Here is a 21,125-nt window from a genome sequence, read left to right as displayed (position 1 = left end):
AATAGAAACAGAAATATTTTCTATTCAACTTTAAGTACTCATACCATACATTCCTTGAAGTAAAAGTGAATACAGAAACATGAACCATTCATAAAAAGGGCCACTCGAACGTTATAAGTTTCTTGCTTATCAGTCTCTTAGTCCCACTTCAGGGACTCCTTCCACTCAAAGCATGAGGAAAAGTGTGTGCCCTCCATTACATGCTCCATTTCCTCCTTCCTAGCTGCCAAAGGCTCTACTGCACTTCTTCCCTTTTTTGCTTATTCATGATTAAGCAGTTAAGATTTGAATTAATAAAGATTTTCTTTCTGTTACACAAAACACAATTAATCTTCAGAGTTTACTGTGAGATCTGTTGTGGAGTCAATGGCAGAGAATGACAAAACCAGTTCAGACCTAATGGAGAACAGATCAATTTCTGCCTACCAGGAAAAACTGTCAGAACGCAATCTCTGGTTTATGAAGATTCCACATAATCAAAAGTTGTAGGGGCAAATAATAATTGTCTTCTGCTTAAGTTATCCTACACACAACAGGAAAAAAAAATCATTTTAATACTCTTTTTGTTTTTAAATTTGCACAATCCTCTGTTCTAAGAAGTCAAACTTCTGCAAACTACCTTAGTGCTTTTAGCATGGTACAGACACTGAAATGATTTACTTCACCAGACAGCATATTTTCTAATAGACAAAAATAGAAAAGGAGGAAGAAAATGTCCTGCTCCCATTTTACAGACAGAAGAGAAGATACAAACTAGTTAAGGTATCTTGACAAAAATCAAAACTAGAATTTGTAACATGAATCAGAATAAAGAAAAAATTCCTAAGCCCCAAACACACTGACAGCCGCATTTGTTCTTTCTCTTTACTGTTTCGCAGGATTTGACAGAGACTTTTAGAGTGTGTAAGACTTTATTACTATTAACATAATGAGAAACAAAAATGGTAACAAGCTTTGAAAAATAATGGTTTCTCTGATGGAAGAGAGCACACATATCTATTTTCAGTTCTCTTCCCTCCCTCCCCCAACTTAACTCCAGTGACAAAAAGTGTTACCATTTCAAACTAAAACTGTTGCCTGCATTCTTCAGCCACAGATAAAGTCTTCCTATACCATCTGTATCAAATGCCATTAAGGAAGCTAATGTAATTACTAAAATACAAGTGGATATTTCCTGCATACAGGAAGGTTAAAAAGGGCACTCTTTAACTGAATGGAGTAAGTGCTCTTTATATTTGGTGTTCTTAGTACTTTGCTTCATGGTCTATTCTCAGTCCATTAAATATAGCCATCAAAATTCAGCAATTTGATGGCAACAATGACCACATATATGGATGCAAAAACTGGGAGCATCAAGTGCATGACCTTAGCTAATCTGGAATAAATGATGTATGTCTGGCAATTATCTTGAAAAGCTCTCGTTTACTTGACTTCTTTTTCAGTGTTCTGTTGGCCCAGATATGCTAATTATTTCTTTTCACTATGACTTATTAATGTCTAAAAAAAGATTAATTTCAACTACACTATTTCACTTCCTGCCAGCGGCATTAATGAAGTCATGGGTTCAAAACCTCAATGCCATCCTGCTGAACTGGTCAGTGTGAATTTCTATTGTGAAGAAATATAATGTAGGCTGATAAAATCAATTTAAAAAAAATCCTTGTGAAATAAGATCATGGTTTTGAACTTCTTTTTATTATTATTAATACAATGTGTGTATGAGTCTAAGTGAATACCACCACAGTTTCATCTGGTCTTTATCAAGGTTTGCCTGCATTTTCTGTCAATGATTTTACTTTGTGTCAACCTAAACCTTTATTGGAACTGGAATCAATTGTAATATTAGCAAAACCAAAAGCTAAATAGTTTTATGTTCAACTTCAAAAAAGAATGCAATTAACTATACTTTATAGCCAGGAGAAACCTTTCTCTCAGTTATAGGTTATACTTATCTTAAAGTCTCAGGTATGGCTAAATAAAAAGCTTGAGAAAGTTTAATCCATTTAACCCTGTTCACAGATAAACCTTGGCCTTTATTACTCCTGTATAGCGTGGATCAAAGCTACAAGAGCTTTGACAGAAAAAAATGCTTATGACAAAATAAAGACATGTTATTATATGCATTATTTTATTAATATATGAAAGTGCATAAAATATACTTAGAAATGAGCCTATGGTCCTAAAAGTAGTAAAAAAAAAAAAACAAAACAACCCAACACAAAAAAAAACAAGCAGAAAATACTAGAATTAATCTTTTTAACATATATTTTTGTAAGGTCATCTATTTCCATTTCCTAGTGATGTAGTCCTCATGTACTTTAAACAAAATTGTATTGCTTCAAATTGGTCACTGTAATTACTGGTAACTCATACCGTGGTATCTCTTCTCAAAGTCCTTACTGATTTCTGTGCCCAATGAGAGAGTAGGAAATTTCCACTGGTAATTGTCACTCAGAACTTGCGTCTTCATTTTTGATACACTATTCCCTTATACTCTGTTCAACATTTGTTACGAATGGCACAACAAAGTTACAAGGACAGTTCATGCTGCTGACAGAAACTAAAGCATGTTTGGCTGTGACAGTGCTAGGAAAAAAGTGATGGCAATATTTTGACTGTAAATGCAAGTTTTCCTTCAGGTTTATTTGTTCTTGCAAAATGTCCTTCTTCTGCCAGCAAAATCTTACGATGAATATTTTCTTGAAATATTTGCATAAATCCAACTTAGAATCAAAGAAATAAACTTGGGATTTCTTTCTTGAATATAAATTAAAATTACTTGGATAGGTTAAATTTACATTATTCCTTCTAGAGAAGCCTAGATTCAAATTGATGTTTTTAATCAATTATCAAGTTGCTGGTGAGTGCATTACAGATCTGAGAAGACAGAGGGAAAATGTAAAGATAGTTGAAAAGTTTTAAAGTAAATGCTAAGTATGTAAACCCCTTAACTAAAATGACAGATGTTCTTATTCCAAGCAAAGCAATTATTAGGGAAAAAAAGGGCAAGATGTTTATTAAACAGAATGTAATGTTTTGAAAGATTTCACTCAAAGTTTTTAGAACCATACACGTCACATATTTTGTAGACATTTAAATTATGCTAATGGTCTTAATTTATGAAAAGCAAAGGCTGGCAAATATTCAGGAATTGCCGAAAGTCTGCAGATGGAAATCACAGCCTTGCTGCAAAATAATTACAACTTCACTTTCGCTAGATGAAAGGAAATGCTATTCCAAAGAACATAACTCACTAAAATACCAAAGTCAGGGTTATGGATTTAACAATTCCCTTCTGCAGCCTTGATTGGCAGAACACAACATTACCACCAACCCTAGGGACCATGAAAGATGGCTGTATTAGTACTCCAGACCATACTTTGTATGGATAGATCTCCTTTATAGAGCAGAAAAGTGACACAGGAAAACATGATGAATGTGAATTTGACTCAGTGCTTTTGTAGTTGATCAAGACAGTTATAATTCTTTTATGATTTTTTGTTACAGTGAAAGGCACTTCACAACACATCCAATTTTCTTTATATCTAGTACCCGAAAACCTAAAAATGGTATCATCCAGGCTATCAAATGAAATACCTTTAAAATATTATCAGAAATCTTTAGAATTTATACCTTAAGACAAACACCTCAAACGCAGGCAGATCAACATAAAAAACAGATTTTAATCTGTTCAAACCCAGCTCTAATGGTTTGGCCTTTTAATCAAATTTGTGATATAAAACAGGTCTTAATACTAGGATAAAGTTTAAAAGAATAAGAACGTTATGTAACAGTTTCTTGAATTATTATATTATAGCAAGACAACCTATAATTCTTCACCACTGCAGTTACTAAAAGGAATCTGATTGAGGACTATAAAATATCCAGATGGAATCACAGAATGGCAAAAACCCTTGAGAGCATACCCACAGAGAGGGGATTTATTACAATGTATACATGATTTACTTCATAAAATTCCAGACTTTCATACTGTGATCCCATGTGCTGTAATGATATTGATAAAACTGATGTTGGTGCCACATTACTCTGAAAAGTCCAGCCTTATACCAACATATGGAATTTCTGTCAATTTTGCGTTAGTTAACATGATGCACAAATTCTCATTCATTAACTAAGAAGGTGATCACTTAATCGATAAAATGAAATCCATTGCCACTGTTCAGTTTCACTTCTCCCTGAAGATTTTAAAAACTGATCCAGTTTTTCATTGTTAGCACCTGTGGTAATTTTTTTCTTGGCCAACGGTCCATTGGGATTTACTCAATATAAGCATTTCTATTTTCCTCTCTTCCTCTTAAAACTGTAACTTTTTGGATGGACCTCTTTTCAAATAATTGTTGAAGTTAACTAATATGCTTATCTAATTGCTATACCAGAACAGATCTAAAATTCAGAAAAAAATTTAGACAGAGTTTCTGGATAATCCAATCTTATTTACCTAGAGAGAATCTCAATGAAAACCATTCCACTTTTTTCTAAACACCCAACAGTCCACTGTCAAAATAAAAATAGAATCCTGAATGTCTTCTGATTTCCCCCTTTATCCTATGATATTAATAAAGTGGCTCACAGTTGTGGCTAAATTTCTGCTACAGCTGCTGCCCAGGATGCTTTATTTCAACAAATGGAATAAAGACAAAAAAAAAAAACAAACAAACAACAACAACAAAAACAATTAAAAATTAACTTAAAATGCATAAAGTTAAAATATTTTTTCAAGTTTTGTCATGATATTTTCTCAAAATGCCATTCCTTTCCTGATGAAGGGGCTATTCTTGTGATGAAATTTGTAGAAAAATTACTAAATGAAAACAACCAATACCATAGAAGTTGCCACATATTCAGTACATCTGGGAAAAAAAAAACACAGCTATTCTGAGATTTCATGTTCTACTGATCCCTCACATTTTTCTTATTTAAATGAAGAAACATCTACCCCTTCTTCCTCTTTTTTTTTCTCGATCCTTCACCTCCTCTCAAATCTGTGTTAGAAGAAATACATTTTGGAAGAATTACCTCAACAATTAATTCTTTTCAAAGAAGTACAAGCCAATTTCACTCATTAACACAAGAAAATGTTTGTATTTTGTACCTTCACTATACCTCTTCACTACACACCATGTTTTCCCCTCACCTCAAGAACCTCTTCCAATTCTTTCTAAAGCTGTCAAAAGTGACATCCTGGACAAGATGGATCGTAAGCATGATCCCTAATGACAGCCTCTAGAATATCATGCTTTCCTTGAAAATGCATTACTCACTCACTTTTCCTTAAGTTTGTCTTTTTTTTTCCTTCTTTCTACTACTACCTTCTAGTTCTTTGTTACATTCTTTCCTACTATAGGGGGAATATTATCATCATGGCATGACAACTAAAATATGTGTATGGCAAATGATGACAAAAAAAGAAGGCAAGAAAGTAAAACCACTTACTCATTACTAGTCCTCCTCACTTTTTACTTCCTTATATTTCTTCTCCTTGGCGGCCTTGGGGCCATACTGAGAGATCAGTGAGTGAACTAGAGCAGCTTACAAGTACCATGACAAAGTATAACATCACAGCACTCATGCAGCTTCCTAAATTTCTATGGCCAAGATGACCATCTTAGTATCTAGTTGAGCACACTGTTGGTGAACTAATATTTTGTTTAGATAGTAATTGTTTTCTGAGACTTTGATAAAAAGTTAAAAAAAAAATTTTAGTTTCCACACTGAATTGGCAGCCATCAGGTCTTGCTCCTATCCTGAAGCCCTACTAACAAATGGTAATTATTCTAAAACAGTGCTGCTCAAAACACAGAACCACCACTCTTGAAATAACTTATATTTCTTGTGTTTCAGTTTTCTTTATTTACTTGACAGTAACATTGTTATGGGCTCTCCCTTGACCTGTTTTGACATCACTCTGCCATCTTAATTTGACATATCACAACTGTCTCTGTTGTCTGACAAGTTCTTTCAGCATGTGGGTTTTCCATTGCAAGAAAATCTTCACAGACAACATCACTATTAGTATAATAAGACTGACACATAAAATGCCACATACCAGCCGACAAAAATAAGACATGCTATAAACCAATATATGTTTAGCAGGTTTGTTTTTTTGGGGGGGAGAGGTAAATTTTGACATAAAGTTACACTGAACACAGTAAAGATACGTTCTCTTAGTCCTTGCAAAAACAATACCAGGACTGTAGAGAGTCTGTTAACATCTAGATAAATCAGGCTTGATGTTTCATTACAGTTTATGTTATCATTAACATTGTTTTCTATCAAAACCAAAAGGGTCTATAAACAGGCATATTTTAAAGATTCAAGTGTAGTAGTTTCTCAAGCTAATTGATTCAAGAATTCTTGTGGAATATTCTTTCTTTATGCCATGCAAATAAACACATCCATGTCCAATAGGTTATAGAACTGTATAAGTGCCTTTAAATCATTAGGGCAAGTAAGGAAGTTTTGTAAACTTGGTCAATGATTAAAAGGTTTTAGTCTGGGTCATAAGAGCAGGTGGTAAGTTGAGAGAGAGTTGAGGAACATAGACGGAGAAACTTTGACCAGCCCTAATGAGATTAGTTCTGTAAAGAATCCGGACATAGAGCTCAGGCTACACAAAAAAGGATTATTAAACTGTGCTTCATGAAAAATACACCTTTCAGGGCAAAATCTGATACAAAGATATTATTTTCACCCTATAGTTTATCAGTTAGGTAGTTTGGAAAATACTGCTGAGATAATAAAGTAGATTGATTCCATTTTTAAGCCCTTACAGGCCAAAGAGTGGGTCAAACACCAGCCCAACTGTTTCAAGTCCAAAATCAGGCAGAGTCCCCTGCTGAGTTCTGAATGATGAATTAAGTGGAATAAGAACCAGAGAACCTCTGTCTGTGGGGAGCTTCAGTCACAGCATGAACATCCTGTAGATACTGAATACCTTTCTGGCATACCACCTCGTTTTTCTTTGGACCTGGACAGTAGAGGAGAAAATAAAGGGGGAAAAGGTGGCTGTTCTAAAAAACAAATTGTACAACTTTGTCCAGTGTTACCATGCAGCGCTGCTGTATACCTGATATGATGATTCCACCTACAGGCTATGTTACAGTAGTGCCTGTACATGTTCAGACCTTCCTCAAGAATCTTTAAAAAATTATTTCCTTGAAATAACATTAAATTTCTTGCTACACTTTTTGTAGTAGGAGACAACCTTACCGAGAAAAAAAAAGGGGAAAAAAGAATATTATTTTCCATGAAAGCTGAAAGTTAGTACAAGAAGGGAGACTTCTGACCTGGATGGTATTAGGACAAAGAAGTATGAAGTCCTCGGGGAGGGTGTTCTTCTAGAGTTTTAAGGCAAAAAGACCAGTCCTTCCCAGGTCTTATGGTTTGCAACTGGAACACAGGCTATTAGCTTGAAAAAGGAACTTGTGATAAAGTGCTCAATACTGCTGAAAGTAAGGGGGACCCAAAGACCACAAACAACTCCTTTTCTTGCCCTTTAAAGGTTCCAGTATTGTGTGTATTTCTTTACATTCTTTTAAAGAACAGCAACTGGTATTGTTTGGTTTCTAATTATGTAATTTTTATAGTAGCACTTTCAACAGTAATTTAGCAACTTCAAACATCTAGTGGCTTTTTTATTTTCAAGGATAACTAACAGAGCTTCTTTTCAGCAAACCTGATTGTGCTGCTTCCAGCTTTTGTTATCCTGAGGGCATATATTTTTTTTACTGCTGCATTATCTTAGCCCCTTCCATTGAATATATGTAGCTGATTCTAAACTTTACAATTAGTCTCACATTTTTAGTATTTTTTTCTCCATTGTTAAAGCAACAGACCCACCCCAACTTCTGCTTAATAGGAATTCTGTACATTTTGGATTGTAAAGATATCTTGATTATTAATAAATGTAATAATGATAATATATTCAAGGACATATAATCTGAGTGCCAACAACAGTTTCGACCCTTAAGTTATGTTGGGACCACACAAGCCAAAGACAAAGGAGAAGGCATGAGCAGTTAACCTCTGCTACATAGTCTAATGCATCTTAGTAAGTGTCTAATTCATTAGACAGGGATAGAGTGGCTCATATATGCAATTAATTATTGGCAGGTTTACTTTCAAAAAGGTGCCAGATGCTATGCATTTCCTAGTTGCTATCTGGATCTCTGATCTATAATGTTTCCTGCCATGTTAAACATCTGTTCAGAACATACTTCTGCACACAGGAACTTCAGTAATTCAAGAGTTAAACCTTCAGAACTGAATGAATGTGTCTCCTCTTCACATTCGGGTGTTTGTAATTATATCCCTTTAAAGACATCATAAAGGAATATTATGTGAAAGAAAAATGTTCTGTAACTGGTGTGAGGGTCATTATAGTTTGAAGGTAAACACTGTAGATAAACAAGAGAGACTTCTACTGTGGCACCTGCTCTTTAGTTCCTCCTCTGAATGCCAGTATTGGGATCTGTCTTGTCACTAATAGCATATTTTGAAAAACACAGTGGAAGTTGTAAAGCTTTGAACCCTGGCGCTGCTGGAGTATGTATAAATAAATAGGCAGATTTGAATATCCATTTAACCTTTGATAATTTCTTTGTTCCTACCCTACAGACTTCTGGAAAACTGGTGCTGTTTTCTGTCTCCATGTGTATCAGACTCATCAGTGTTTCTTAGTAAGAAACACTTTCAGTCCTGAAGTGTTTGCAGAAACATGAGCAGACTGTGAAGCCTTTCAGTAAGATACTAAGAACTAATCACAGATAATTTCATACAACAAAGTTCTTAAAAGCCTATAAGTAGCAGTTTGAAATTCATGATTTTGGTTTTTTTTTTTCTGTTTATGAAGGGATTACAATATTTGTAGGCAAGATTTCAATCAGCAGCATCATTTTGAATTATATCCATTGGAGGATTTCAAGGGTTTTCATGTCCTATTTCAAAATTACCTATTATTTTCTTGGTAAAAACAGAATTACTTATTTTCTTGGTAAAAACCAAACCTTGTAAATTACTTGCAAAAATTCATACAGTAATAAAGGAAAATAATTGAAAATATCCCACAGTGGAAACTGATACTCAAAGCTTGAAACAATATGAAGTTATTCAATGTCTTTTTAGTGATGATGAATATTTTTAAACTTACTGAAGAAAAGCATTACCTGCAACTCATTAGTGTTTAAACCTTATTATCTAAATGTGGTTTGTTTTCTATCTGAATGTGAATTCACTGGGATCCTTTTACAAGTGTTTACAGTGTGAGATAAAAAGAAATCTATGAACAGGAATCCTACTACCAAAAGTTAAGGAAATCCATCTTCCAGAAGATTGGGTCAGGCAATTCACAGGCTTTAACTGCACTGTGCTAAGCCTGCAGCATAACCTCTTACTAGAATCAGAAAAAGGGCACTTAGGGCACATGGAAAGAAAGGAGTGGGAGGCAGCATGGCAGAGAAGAAATATGTTATGAACTCCTTAGCCTTGAAAACCAATGCAGTGTTCTTGCCCCAGTACAAACCAAACAGCTCATAAGATTCTTGACCCTGAACTGAACTGAGTGATCATGTAGACTGAGACACGCACTGCAAATGACACTGGCCTGACCTCCTGCAGAAAGAGTTTTCACATTCACCTTGATTTCTAACAGGAACTCTCTGATGTCTAACTATAGGTGGCATGAGCTTTATATGAAGCTTGTCTGAATGCAGAGAAAGGAGAAAATGTTATATACTAAAATGAGCTTCAAGGTAATGATTAAAGAACTCCTTAAATAAAAATAAGAATCACTTTCTACATATATATATATACATATACACACAAACGCACATAAAAATTCAAAAGAAAGGCTTGTTTCATACAGTGACTTCAACACAGACCATCTTTGATGCCTCAAGGGAAGATGATATATTCTTGACTTCATCTGCAGTTGAGAGGCAGTCAACCACAGAAAAAGGGAAAAAAGCACTTTTTTTTACTGATCTGTGCAGGTGGATAGCTGACTTCGAAGTACATCTGTCTATGACCATGTGAAGAAATGCAGTGATGGTAATGTTAGAGCAAATTAAGATTAATGGCACATAGGAAACTGGGATTCACAGGCTCCCAAGCCACAAAGAAGCTCCCAAACCATTTAGCAAATACATGACATTTTTCCTCCTGAGAAGCTGGATCAAAGACTATATTTAGAAAGAACGTGTAAAATAGTCATAAAGATCACAAGTAACATCTGTCTGAATACTTGACGGTAAGCCCTAGCAAATTTTCCAATGTTATTTACCCTATTAGGCATTCTGTTGATAGAAAGGCTAAGACATCCTGTACTATCTAACTTCTTTTTATCTCTTTGGTACATTGAACCAATCAAACCCCTTACACTGTACTTCACATAGTTTATCTCCCACCCATCAGTCACTTTTGTGGCCTGCTTACCTGTTCCCTCTGCATATGTGTGTGTATTCTTCTTGAAGTGCTGTCTATAGAATGGTCCTGCCTCCAGATGGTAAGGGTTTGACTGCAGTTATGCACAAAAACTAAATCACCTCCTCAGCTGCTCTTCCTAGGCATGTAACTATTGCACAAGTCCTTGTTGCCTCAGAGCTGAGCTAAGAGAGCCCAGAGTATGCTAATTATTATAACAATCCCTACATTCTTTGTGTGGGTTTGTCCCTCATCTCCTACCCTCCAAATATAGTCTACACTCTTTGATCCTAGAGATTGGACCCAGCATTTGTCTCTTTTGAAATTTGGCTTTTTATTGAGTTTCAGTTATTCCACAAAATAATTCAACATATCTCTCGAGTGGAATGCCTTTGCTTCTCATTTTGTATATCTCTATCTAAGCAGTTAACTTTGCCAGGAACAATTCTGCACTGTAATAAAGATAGCTAATAAAAATACCAAAGTAGGATTAAAAAGTGGCTTACAGAAATTTCAGCACTATGAATAGCTTCACATTTTACTTATGCGCTCTTAATGCCAGTTAATGCAGATTTGAAAATCATAATACTATTTTTAAATTCCCTTTCTTTCTTACTTGCTAATATTTATTTATTTTGATCAGAATGTTGGCTACATGCTGTGCTACAGACTGGTAAGCAATTACCCAAAGTCAAATTAGTTGAAAGAAGGCATGCCTGGACACAAACAAAAATATTTTGGATATGGCAGAGAGTAAAGAATGAGAGAACAATATGCATGGAAAATAAGGTTCTGCAAGAGGATGCACTCACAGATGCTTTATAGCATCTGTGCTCCTGAGCACAACAATAATACAAGGGTTCGCTTTCAAAAGAAAGCCAAAGGCCATGTTAACCACCAAAAAAGTACCTCCCACACCCCCGCCCCACCCAGAAGCGTATGGGATTTCCACATTACTACAGTATCTTAGGAAAATGGTTATTGCAGTTTTCCTAATACAAAACTCAGTATTGTCCAAGGAAATCAGAAACTAATTGTGCCAGTGTTAGTACATGCCACACTTGTGGTCTTTGGGAGCTTTTATAGTGTCATTTAGCACCCAAGTTCTATTCGTGGTTTCTAAAGGATTTTTTGGCAATTTTTCAGTTGTTTCAAGAAGCCTCCTGTCAAATAGCATACAAAGCTATTCCATCATCACTCCTACTGAATATTTTCATAAGGCTGTGTGGTGTGCTAATGAGGTGAAACAGATTCTGATCCTATCAGCATACAACCATTTTCTGTTTCACCTGATTTGAATCATAGAATCATAGAATCATAAAATCATTAGGGCTGGAAAGGACCTTAAGACCATCTAGTTCCAACCCCCTGCCGTGGGCAGGGACACCCTACACTAAATCCTGAGAGCGGAGTAGAGGAGCAGGATTATCTCCTTCGACCTGCTGGTCACGCTCCTTTTGATGCAGCCCAGGATACGGTTGGCTTTCTGGGCTGCAAGCGCACACTGAAGCCGGCTCATGTTCATTTTCTCATCAACCAACACCCCCAAGTCCTTCTCCGCAGGGCTGCTTTGAATCTCTTCTTTGCCCAACCTGTAGGTGTGACTGGGATTGCTCCGACCCAGGTGTAGGACCTTGCACTTGGCATGGTTAAACTTCATGAGGTTGGCATCAGCCTACCTCACAAGTGTGTCAAGGTCCCTCTGGATGGCATTCCTTCCCTCCAGTGTATCAACTGAACCACACAGCTTGGTGTCATCAGCAAACTTGCTGAGGGTGCACTCAATCCCACTGTCCATGTCAGCCATGAAGATGTTAGACCAGTCCCATCACCGATCCCTGAGGGACACCACTCGTTACTGGTCTCCAGCTGGACATTCAGCCATTGACCACAACTCTTTGCGTGCAGCCATTCAGCCAATTCTTTATCCACCAAGTGGTACATCCATCAAATTGATGTCTCTCCAATTTAGAGACAAGGATGTCGTGTGGGACAGTCTCGAATGCTTTGCACAAGTCCAGGTAGATGACATCAACTGCTCTATCCCTGTTCATCAGTTCTGTAGCCCCATCATAGAAGGCCACCAAATTGGTCAGGCAGGATTTCCCCTTAGTGAATCCATGCTGGCTGTCACCAAGCACCTTGTTGATTTTCATGTGCCTTAGCATGCCTTCCAGGAGAATCTGCTCCAAGATTTTGCCAGGCACAGAGGTGAGGCTGACTGGTCTGTAATTCCTTGGGTCATCCATTTTCCCCTTCTTGAAAATGGGGGTTATATTTCCCTTTTTCCAGTCATCGGGAACTCCACCTGACTGACATGATTTCTCAAATATGATGGCCAGTGGCTTCGCAACTTCATTTGCCAGCTCCTTCAGGACCCGCAAATGGATCTCATCAGTACCCATGGACTTGTGCATGTTCAGATTTTTAAGATGGTCTTGAACCAGTTCCTCTCCTACAACGGGCCCAAGGTCTTCATTCTCACAGTCCCTGCATCTGCCTTCCAAGACTTGGGTGGTGCAGTCAGAGCCTTTGGCAGTGAAGACCGAGGCAAAGAAGTCATTCAGAACCTCAGCCTTCTCCAAATCCTGTGTAGCCAGTTCTCCCGAGAGCTTCCTGAGGGGGCCTACATTCTCCCTAGTCTGTTTTTTATTTGCCATGTACCTGTAGAATCCCTTCCTGTTATCTTTAATACCTCTAGCTAAGTTTAATTCTAACTGAGCCTTAACATTTGAATTGTATATGTATCAGAAACATATAAAATGTACAACAAAGAATTGTTAGTGCTTTTGGAGAAAGGCTACCTGGCTGATCTTCCATGCAGCTAATGATAAAGGAAAAGCATTGGTAATGTTTGTTTGGTACTTCCAAAAAAAAAAAAAAAGAAAAGGGAAAGCGTTGCATGTGATTATGCTTCAATCTTGGACCTACTGTTACAGTTCAGGACACTCCAAGAATAGCTGTGGTGAAAATGTTTTTGCACATCTGTGTTTGACAAGAAGAAGATACAACTTTTCTTTTGGCTACAGATTAGATTACACTCATCTGTAACATTTTCACCTAAAAGCTAGAATGGTGTAATGCACTTTACATGGAGGGAATTTGCAGACCATATGGAAACTAGAATTACTGAAAACATATCTATGCAAGTGTTAAATGGAACTCCACAATGAGTATAGGTAAACTCAAAAATGTGACCTACACGTATTGCATATTTGTTTCTAACTGGATTCTATATGGATGATTTTAACCTTTGCAACTTCTATTCTGTGAAGCATTAAAAGAAACTGAGTTGATGAACCATAGTAGGCTGGTTTCAGTACACTGAAAATCAGTCCTTTTTAACCTGTCATTGAGGAAAAATTCCACTTACATTCTGGGACGTTGAAATACTTGAAATTCAGTCGATTCCAAGAACTTGATTTAGAAAAAGCGAAAATGAACACTATTTTAGTAAAATTTTACCAATATCTATTATGCCGTGTCAGATTACTACTTGGTAGTGTTCCTTTGCTACCAGTCGTATTTGGGAATTTACATGAATAAAAAAACAAAACAATTTTGAGTATTAGTGGCCCATGCTTTTGGTCTAGACTGAGCAGATCATTGCAGCCCTTTTATTTCAACTCCATGCAAAAATTAAAAAGCCACTGCTTAGATATTAAGTATCATTCCCTTAAACAATAAATCAGCCAGTCTTCCATGGGACAGAATGATGACACAAGCTAAGGGAAAATGAGGTGGCATGTTATGACTGCAAGATTTTTTGCCAAAAGTTTGAGACAGCTCAGCTACTACAAAAAAGTGAAATCATAACTAAGCTGTGTACACATTTCCAAATATATTTATTAACAACGCCTATCTCAAAGCATCAGCAGGAAAGATTCCATACCATAAAGAGATATTGAAAAACAACAAGAAGAGGAAAGGTATTTTTATATTTCAAGCTTGAATAATCAGAGGAAGAGGACATGCTTCATAGAATGCAAGAAATACTTTTATGTGATCAATCTGAAAAGCAGACAGCACCTTCAGACTTGATTAAATGAAGTTTATTTGCTGCTTTTTGATTATTCTAAAACTTTTACACATAAAGCAACAAATTAAACTATTTCATATAAAACTGACAAGCTAATTACTGCTTGCCAGTAAAACCCAAATTTAAATTATCAAAACCCCACAGGAATTCTATGTACTCACATATCTTGAATAATGCCACTAAAAACCTGTGTTTTGAGGAGTCATTACATGGAGAGCACTTCAAAGCACTCCAGGGACCACCACTGGCACTTTTAATAAACAATGGCAGGAAATTTCTCAAAGTAAATCAGGTATCAGACTAGGAGAAAATCGAGAATTCTCTTTTAAAGGCAACTTAACTAGGCAAGAATTCAGTTTAGTTAAGATCAAGGGTCTCACGCAATGAAAAAAGAAGAGAAGTACACAGTGACTATAAAAACAGCTTTCTGCGTTCTCTGCTAAGAAGAAAAAAAGCCCAAATATTCTAGATGGAGCAAACAGAAATTAGAGTCCTGTAGTGTAAAATCTATGGTGTGCTTGGATTTTTTTCTTTACAAGTTGCTATTTCAATATCATGGGAAGAAATGACTAGTTTTTAGAAATGAAAGGAATGCAAGTGATTGAAGAAAAGGTTGGACATAACATTAAGGAAGAATTATGGGAACGACAGTCCTTATTTTGGAACTCGGTGTTTGGTCTATAAGCAATGATTCCCGAGACTCAGTTAGGTGGCTGATTCACAGATGGGACAAAATTTGGAACAGCAGTACAAGTGGGTATCAGCAGAATGCTACAATAAAACCATCTCTCTCCCTGGACAGACAATGAGATAAACTCATACTGCCATACAGCTGTGAGGTTCCTGTGGTCTCTAGCTTTTCAGTCTTTGTCATATGCTGGGAACTGTTGTAGTCTTGTTCTTGCTATGACTCTCACCAAAAGAGAAAGTTGGAACAGCACTGATGAAGGATTTTTTTTAATCTATGAAAGAGCTCAGGTGAAATCAAGATAATTTTAGTTGTATTGTATAAAAAACTGTAGTGCAATTAATCAATTGTCAAATGGAAAAGGAAAACACTGCTAAATATTTTTCAATCAACTTCATTGAAATAAGAGACTTAAGAATGGAATCTATCAAATATCTTACAGTCATCTCCATGTTCTCAATGACTACCTCAGACCATTAACTTCAGGTGTCATTAAGTGAGGACTGCGCCTTAAGTGAGAACTGCACCCTATTCATAGCTATAAAATAAACTGTATAAAATACCTGAAGCTTCTGAGAATTACCAAGCTGCTATACCATTCCTTTGTATTATTAAACAATAATATTATTAAATAATAATGAGACAGCAGGAAAAGGCTATTTAGGAGTACTTCCAGCATTAAAAGAGGGCCAACGTTATGGAGAGTAATAACTGAGACCATAGAAAGCTTGTACACTAATATTTAGCTAAAACACATGTATAATAGAAGGAGTTTTAGAATTTGAACACAAGGCTCTATTTTTTCTTTGCAGTTGTTCACACATTATAAGCTTTGCCTTAATGAGACTTTTTCCTCCCAGTAAAGAAGAAGATTTTGTGTAAGAACAATTCTGGAAGGAAAAAGGTTACTTGGCTGTATATATTCATCTGGATATATGATGTGGGAGCAATGCATACTCATGCAAATGGAGCAATGCTTACTCATGCAAATTACCCCATCACTATTTTACCTGCATTCGCACTGATTCATTACTTTCTGCATGAGCTTGACATATTTGCAATTTCTGCAATACCTCCTGCCTCACTTACAAGGCAAATTTCTACCTTTGAAGTAATAAAATCAATGCATAAAATGCCATAAAAATCCTTAAAAGTGTCCAAGGGTAACTTTCTTTAAAAAATCATCACTTTTCATTCCCCTCTAGGGACAACACTTTATTTGCCTGTGTGAATCCAACTAACCTGCATGAGCAAATAGTGTCCCTACCAAATATAGATATACGTATCAATAATATCAGAGCACAGTCTTCAATTTAACTTGTTCTATGGGAATTGATTGCAGTTTTTAATTGTATTTTTCATTAGTTTCTCAAAGTCAGGCTGAAACACTTGTATCAATATTCTGAGGAGGAAAAAGCAAACTATAAAAGAGTTTTATTAATTCCAAGATGACAGATGTATCTTTACACAGCATCTCACTTAGGGAAAAAAGGGGTAAAAAAGCTATCACTTTTCATTTCTTTAAATGAAATTAAATGCAAGGAAGTGAAATCAACAACACATTAACAACTAATTCATTTATTTATCAAAAATAGTTATAAAAGGCTAGTGAAAACAAAAAACTGTTCATATCAAATGACTAATAGCTAAAATATATAACCTGATAACAGAACCAGTACCTTCAATCAACAGCTCTTGTCCATGACTGCCCAACAATGTTCGGGATAGGAAAGGGGCAAAATCAACAAAAATTTCTCGCAGGAGAGGGGCCACCTTTTCTAAGGCTCTTTCAAGCTTTGCAGTGATACTGTGGAAGAACAGAGACCATGATTGGAAAGAACACATAACAACAGAAACTAAATTATGGCAGATCATACCTGTTTTTAAAAGCTGCTGTAAGCTTCATTAGAAAAGAGGATGGTTACAATTTCATTGAACTTTTTACAGTGTTTAAATGGCTTTAAGGAAATGCAAATGTCATGTCAGTCAGCAGTGTGTCAGCCTTATAAAGCCTACAACATTTAGAGCACTCCTGAACAAGTAAAATTTTTATTCTCAGTTTCAAACATGGTAAGCAGAATGCCAGATATTTAAGTGTAGGTCTATTTCACCTGTCTCAGCTTATATGCATCTCATAATCTTACATAAATTTGAAAACTTGAAAAAAGAAGTTTTTATTTACCCAAAGAAATCACAAGTAACTTGTTTTTTTGTTCAAGCTTTCAAATAACATTGCAAAGGCATTCAAATTGCATGCATTGCAATGCTAGAAAAGGGAGCGCATGAGAAAGTGCTCTAGCACAGGTATCGAGAAAAACAATATTCTTTTCTCCCACTTTGAGGAAACATGATCCCAGGTAAATAAATTTTCTTTGCATTTATACTTTTCTGCATGTTGACAATACAGTCTTTGAAGAGCGGAACATTTCTACTTGTACAATGAGGTGTCGTGACTTCTGATGCTTCTTAAATCCCAGAAATACTATAACTTTGTTTGAAGACACAAACCTAGCAATAGTATGGGAACATCAGCATTGTTCTAAGGATTGTATCTTTTAAAAGTCCTTCCCTTGAATAATACTTGTGCCATCTGAAACTTTCTTGTCAGGATTAAACACCTGATGTGTTATCTTAATGAACTTAAAAATAGAAATTACAGATGCAGTCTCATCTACCAAGAATTTTTGCTGTTCTCTTTCAGACTACTGATTGGGTTTTCTTTGTGTTTGAATTACACCACCAAAGTATTATTGTCTTTCAAAACCACCATTATAGGCAGAAGTTCCTTTTTTTGACAGAATCAAAGAGAATTGATTCTATACTTTATCTACTATCTATAAACACTAAACAACTGTGGATATTTTAATTCAGAACACATGATGATCCCTACATTTAGAAAGGAAGCAGACATTATAAATGGATTGGAAGTTTTCCTTCATTAGTTAAAAATATTTTACTGAATTCCTATAGCTTGCTTTCTTTCAATGTGCTGCTTTCCCATTTTGAATTCAGATATGAATTTTCTAGTATTTTAAAAGATGGATTCATATCACCAGCCTTTGTTTTAGTGAATTTCATTATGCTAAAGTCTCTATTGACTATACTTGAAATGCAGGTGACCAGATTGGAGTTCTTAATTTGCTTCATGAATCCACCCCAAGCTTTTGCTGCTAGGGATAAAAAGCCTACTATATTAATCCAGATTTCTCTAAACCTTGTTTTAAATAACAGTTTCACTGTAAACTGGTTTCAAAGGCCTAATTTTTGAGTTCATTTGACTCTCAAAACTCTACATACAATAGAAAAAATTTCAAGTTCAAAAGTTTTTAAAGTAAGACCAATTTTTATGTAGGAATCAAGTAATACAGAATGTGTGGATGTGCTATTAATTTACACTTTCGATGAGCTATAAATAAACACCTTGTTACCAAATGGACAGCTGATAGATTTTGTATCTTATGGATCTACTAGTGGGCAATTGGGAATATTGTTCTGTCAAAACATGAGATCAAAGCTTAGCACTGTTTAAAAATGCATATCAAAGAACAGAAATTAATATTTAAGCAGAGAAAAAAAATATCTTTTTTCCTTCATGTAAATCCCTGGCGCATTTATGTGCTGAATACTGAGTTCTGGTCCTTTAGTTTCAAAAACAACAAACAGAATTAAAAAAAACCAAACGTACACAGAGATTGCAAAAATGTTCCAGGGAAGCAGGTGGCCCATCTACTGACTTTCCTGCATGAACACACACACAGGGGAGAGACTGATCTTATTCTACAGCTGCTTCCATCATCTATTATACCTTATAATGCATCCTGCAATCATTAGGGTACGCCACCTTCCCAACCTCATTCCAGGCCAAAACTCTATGTCTCAATCAAGTCTATTAAATGTCTGAAATGTCTGAAAGTCCAAGATCATTCTCCTGCTTGCTTCCCTTTGCTCAGTCTACAGCCATAAGCAGCACTTTTCCTATGCAGCTGCTGTATGGGAAGGCTTAGATAGGTTAGTTTTCACTTCATGCACTCTGCCCCCACAAACACCTCTGACTTTTAATCTTCTAGAAACTGAAGCACAATGAATTCAAAGTTAGGAAAAAAAAAAAAAAAAGTTTTAGTTTTTTCTTTTTTTTTATTTTGTGGGGGGAGGGTGGGGAGGAGAAAAGCGAAAAAAGCACAGAAGACATTTCTTGGGTTGATTAGATTTCAATTATCTGCATATATGATTTTGTGCTCCTTCTCAGGTTTTTTTTTAGTCATAATTTCAGTTACTGCTCAGACTCCAGCTACTTCTGAGTTCAAACTGAATTCAAAATTTGAATTCTAGATTATGCAACTTCAGTTTTTCTTTGATTACAGGACAAAAACTTTCAAAATGCTTGTGAAAAAAACAAGAACACTGCATTGGTTAAAACAACTGAAAATGAAACTGATTAACAATACAGTTTAATTTTATCATACTTCATTATCTGAATTTTAAAAAACATTTCACCCTCAGTGAAGCACTGTCCTAACATATTAAGAAGACAAGAAACAAAACGAGTGGTTTAATTACACTATAATGTTATTAACTTGCTTTGTAACACTGTCAAGCAATAAATAACATCATACAGATGGTCATTCTCTCCTTGATTATTCACACCTTTTGGAACGGAGCCAAGAGTCCTCACACTTTCAGGCTGGGCCCTCACCCATTTCTGTGATTTCACCTGCAACCCCCACTTGATGTTTGAGATAGGACCAGCAAAAAAGTGCAAAAGAACTGTCTGTTAAAACACTGAAGCACTTTCATTTTACAGGCTACCTAAGGCCCTTGATTTAAGTTTATTTTCTTTCTAGCTCAATAGAGAATGAAACTAACTTATTCATGAGCTAGCTTGGTTGCTGTCTCCACTCCAATCTTAAAAACATACCTCAAAGTGGACAGACAACTAAGGGACGCTTGGCAACTCCTTAGTATAACCTGCATCACCTTTTTAGGGCAGACAGGTCAAAAATTTGTCTTTGAAGTGTGCTGTGGCACAACTCAATACTTTTACAAAATAATAACCTATTATACAAAGATATTTAACAGAAATTTCAGAGGGTGTTTTCCTGGCTGCCAGTGTAAGAGGGGTATTAGCGATCCCATGGCATGTGTCTCTTGCACACCAACTCAAATCTGGTGAACCATTTAGTTGGCTGCACAAACACAAGTCTGGTTTCATCCTCTCCAGTTTACGTAAGAAGCTGGTCTGGGAGGAGAAATTACAATTAATATTAAATGATAGAACTTGTGTACCTCATGTTCTCAGCTGAATCCTCTGGCATTGGAGCAACAGTTTGGACAGCTGGGAGATTTTTGCTGGTAGCACCATTCACAAAGCTGGATGATGAGGAGGAAGAAGAAGATCCTGAGTCTACTGCACCTGTCCCCCAAAAAATACAGGTCTTAATTAAGTCTGAGGAAACATAACTTTTAAAGACTTTTAATAGGGTCTTTGTCTTATTCATTTCCTTTTAAATAAGGAAATAATGTTACATATTCTAAAACAATTAAAACCATTACATACTCTATTGTATAAATTCATACCTTATTTTTCTAGTATAGTAAGATTAAGCAGTTATCAAAAATCAGGCAAAATAAATCCTTACCTCATTTCCATTATTCCCAAATTATACTCCAAAGATGAAAACATTTTTACATCATCCTGTAAAGCAAGAGCTTTCTAAAATAAAGGTATATTTAAGATGAGCTTGAGTGGAGAATAGAAATTTGACTTTTTTTTTTTTTAAATATACATATATACACACACACTTCTTGGCTGCCCAGTTGCAACTACAGGCAGGAAAAAAAAATCAAATACGACAGAGAAAATAGACAGATAAAAAAGTATACTCCTTTAGGAACCAGTTGGCGAAAGTAGTGTCTGAGGAGTATTAGGATCCTAATTATAGTTTTTCTGTTTCCTTCTTT

At 35.8% G+C, this 21,125-nt stretch overlaps 1 protein-coding gene across 8 annotated transcripts in view; it reads right to left on the bottom strand.

Moving 5' to 3' along the window:
• The window catches only part of NBEA (neurobeachin), a 506,572-nt gene that overhangs the window by 270,221 nt on the left and 215,226 nt on the right, over window positions 1–21,125 (bottom strand). For all 8 annotated transcript variants that reach the window (XM_057410438.1, XM_057410433.1, XM_057410439.1 and 5 more), the window contains 2 exons: window positions 20,451–20,577; window positions 16,847–16,974 (listed from right to left, as the gene is read on the bottom strand). In XM_057410438.1, coding sequence (XP_057266421.1) covers window positions 16,847–16,974; window positions 20,451–20,577 — 255 coding nt within the window. The remainder of the gene's footprint in view (window positions 1–16,846; window positions 16,975–20,450; window positions 20,578–21,125) is intronic.

The sequence above is a fragment of the Pezoporus wallicus genome, unplaced genomic scaffold (assembly GCF_028554395.1).
Source record: "Pezoporus wallicus isolate ANWC-B61680 ecotype Strahan unplaced genomic scaffold, APGP_CSIRO_Pwel_v1 contig_1876, whole genome shotgun sequence".
Lineage (NCBI taxonomy): Eukaryota > Metazoa > Chordata > Aves > Psittaciformes > Psittacidae > Pezoporus > Pezoporus wallicus.
Note: the sequence above shows the minus strand (reverse complement) of the source record. Positions and strands in the feature narration are given on the sequence as shown.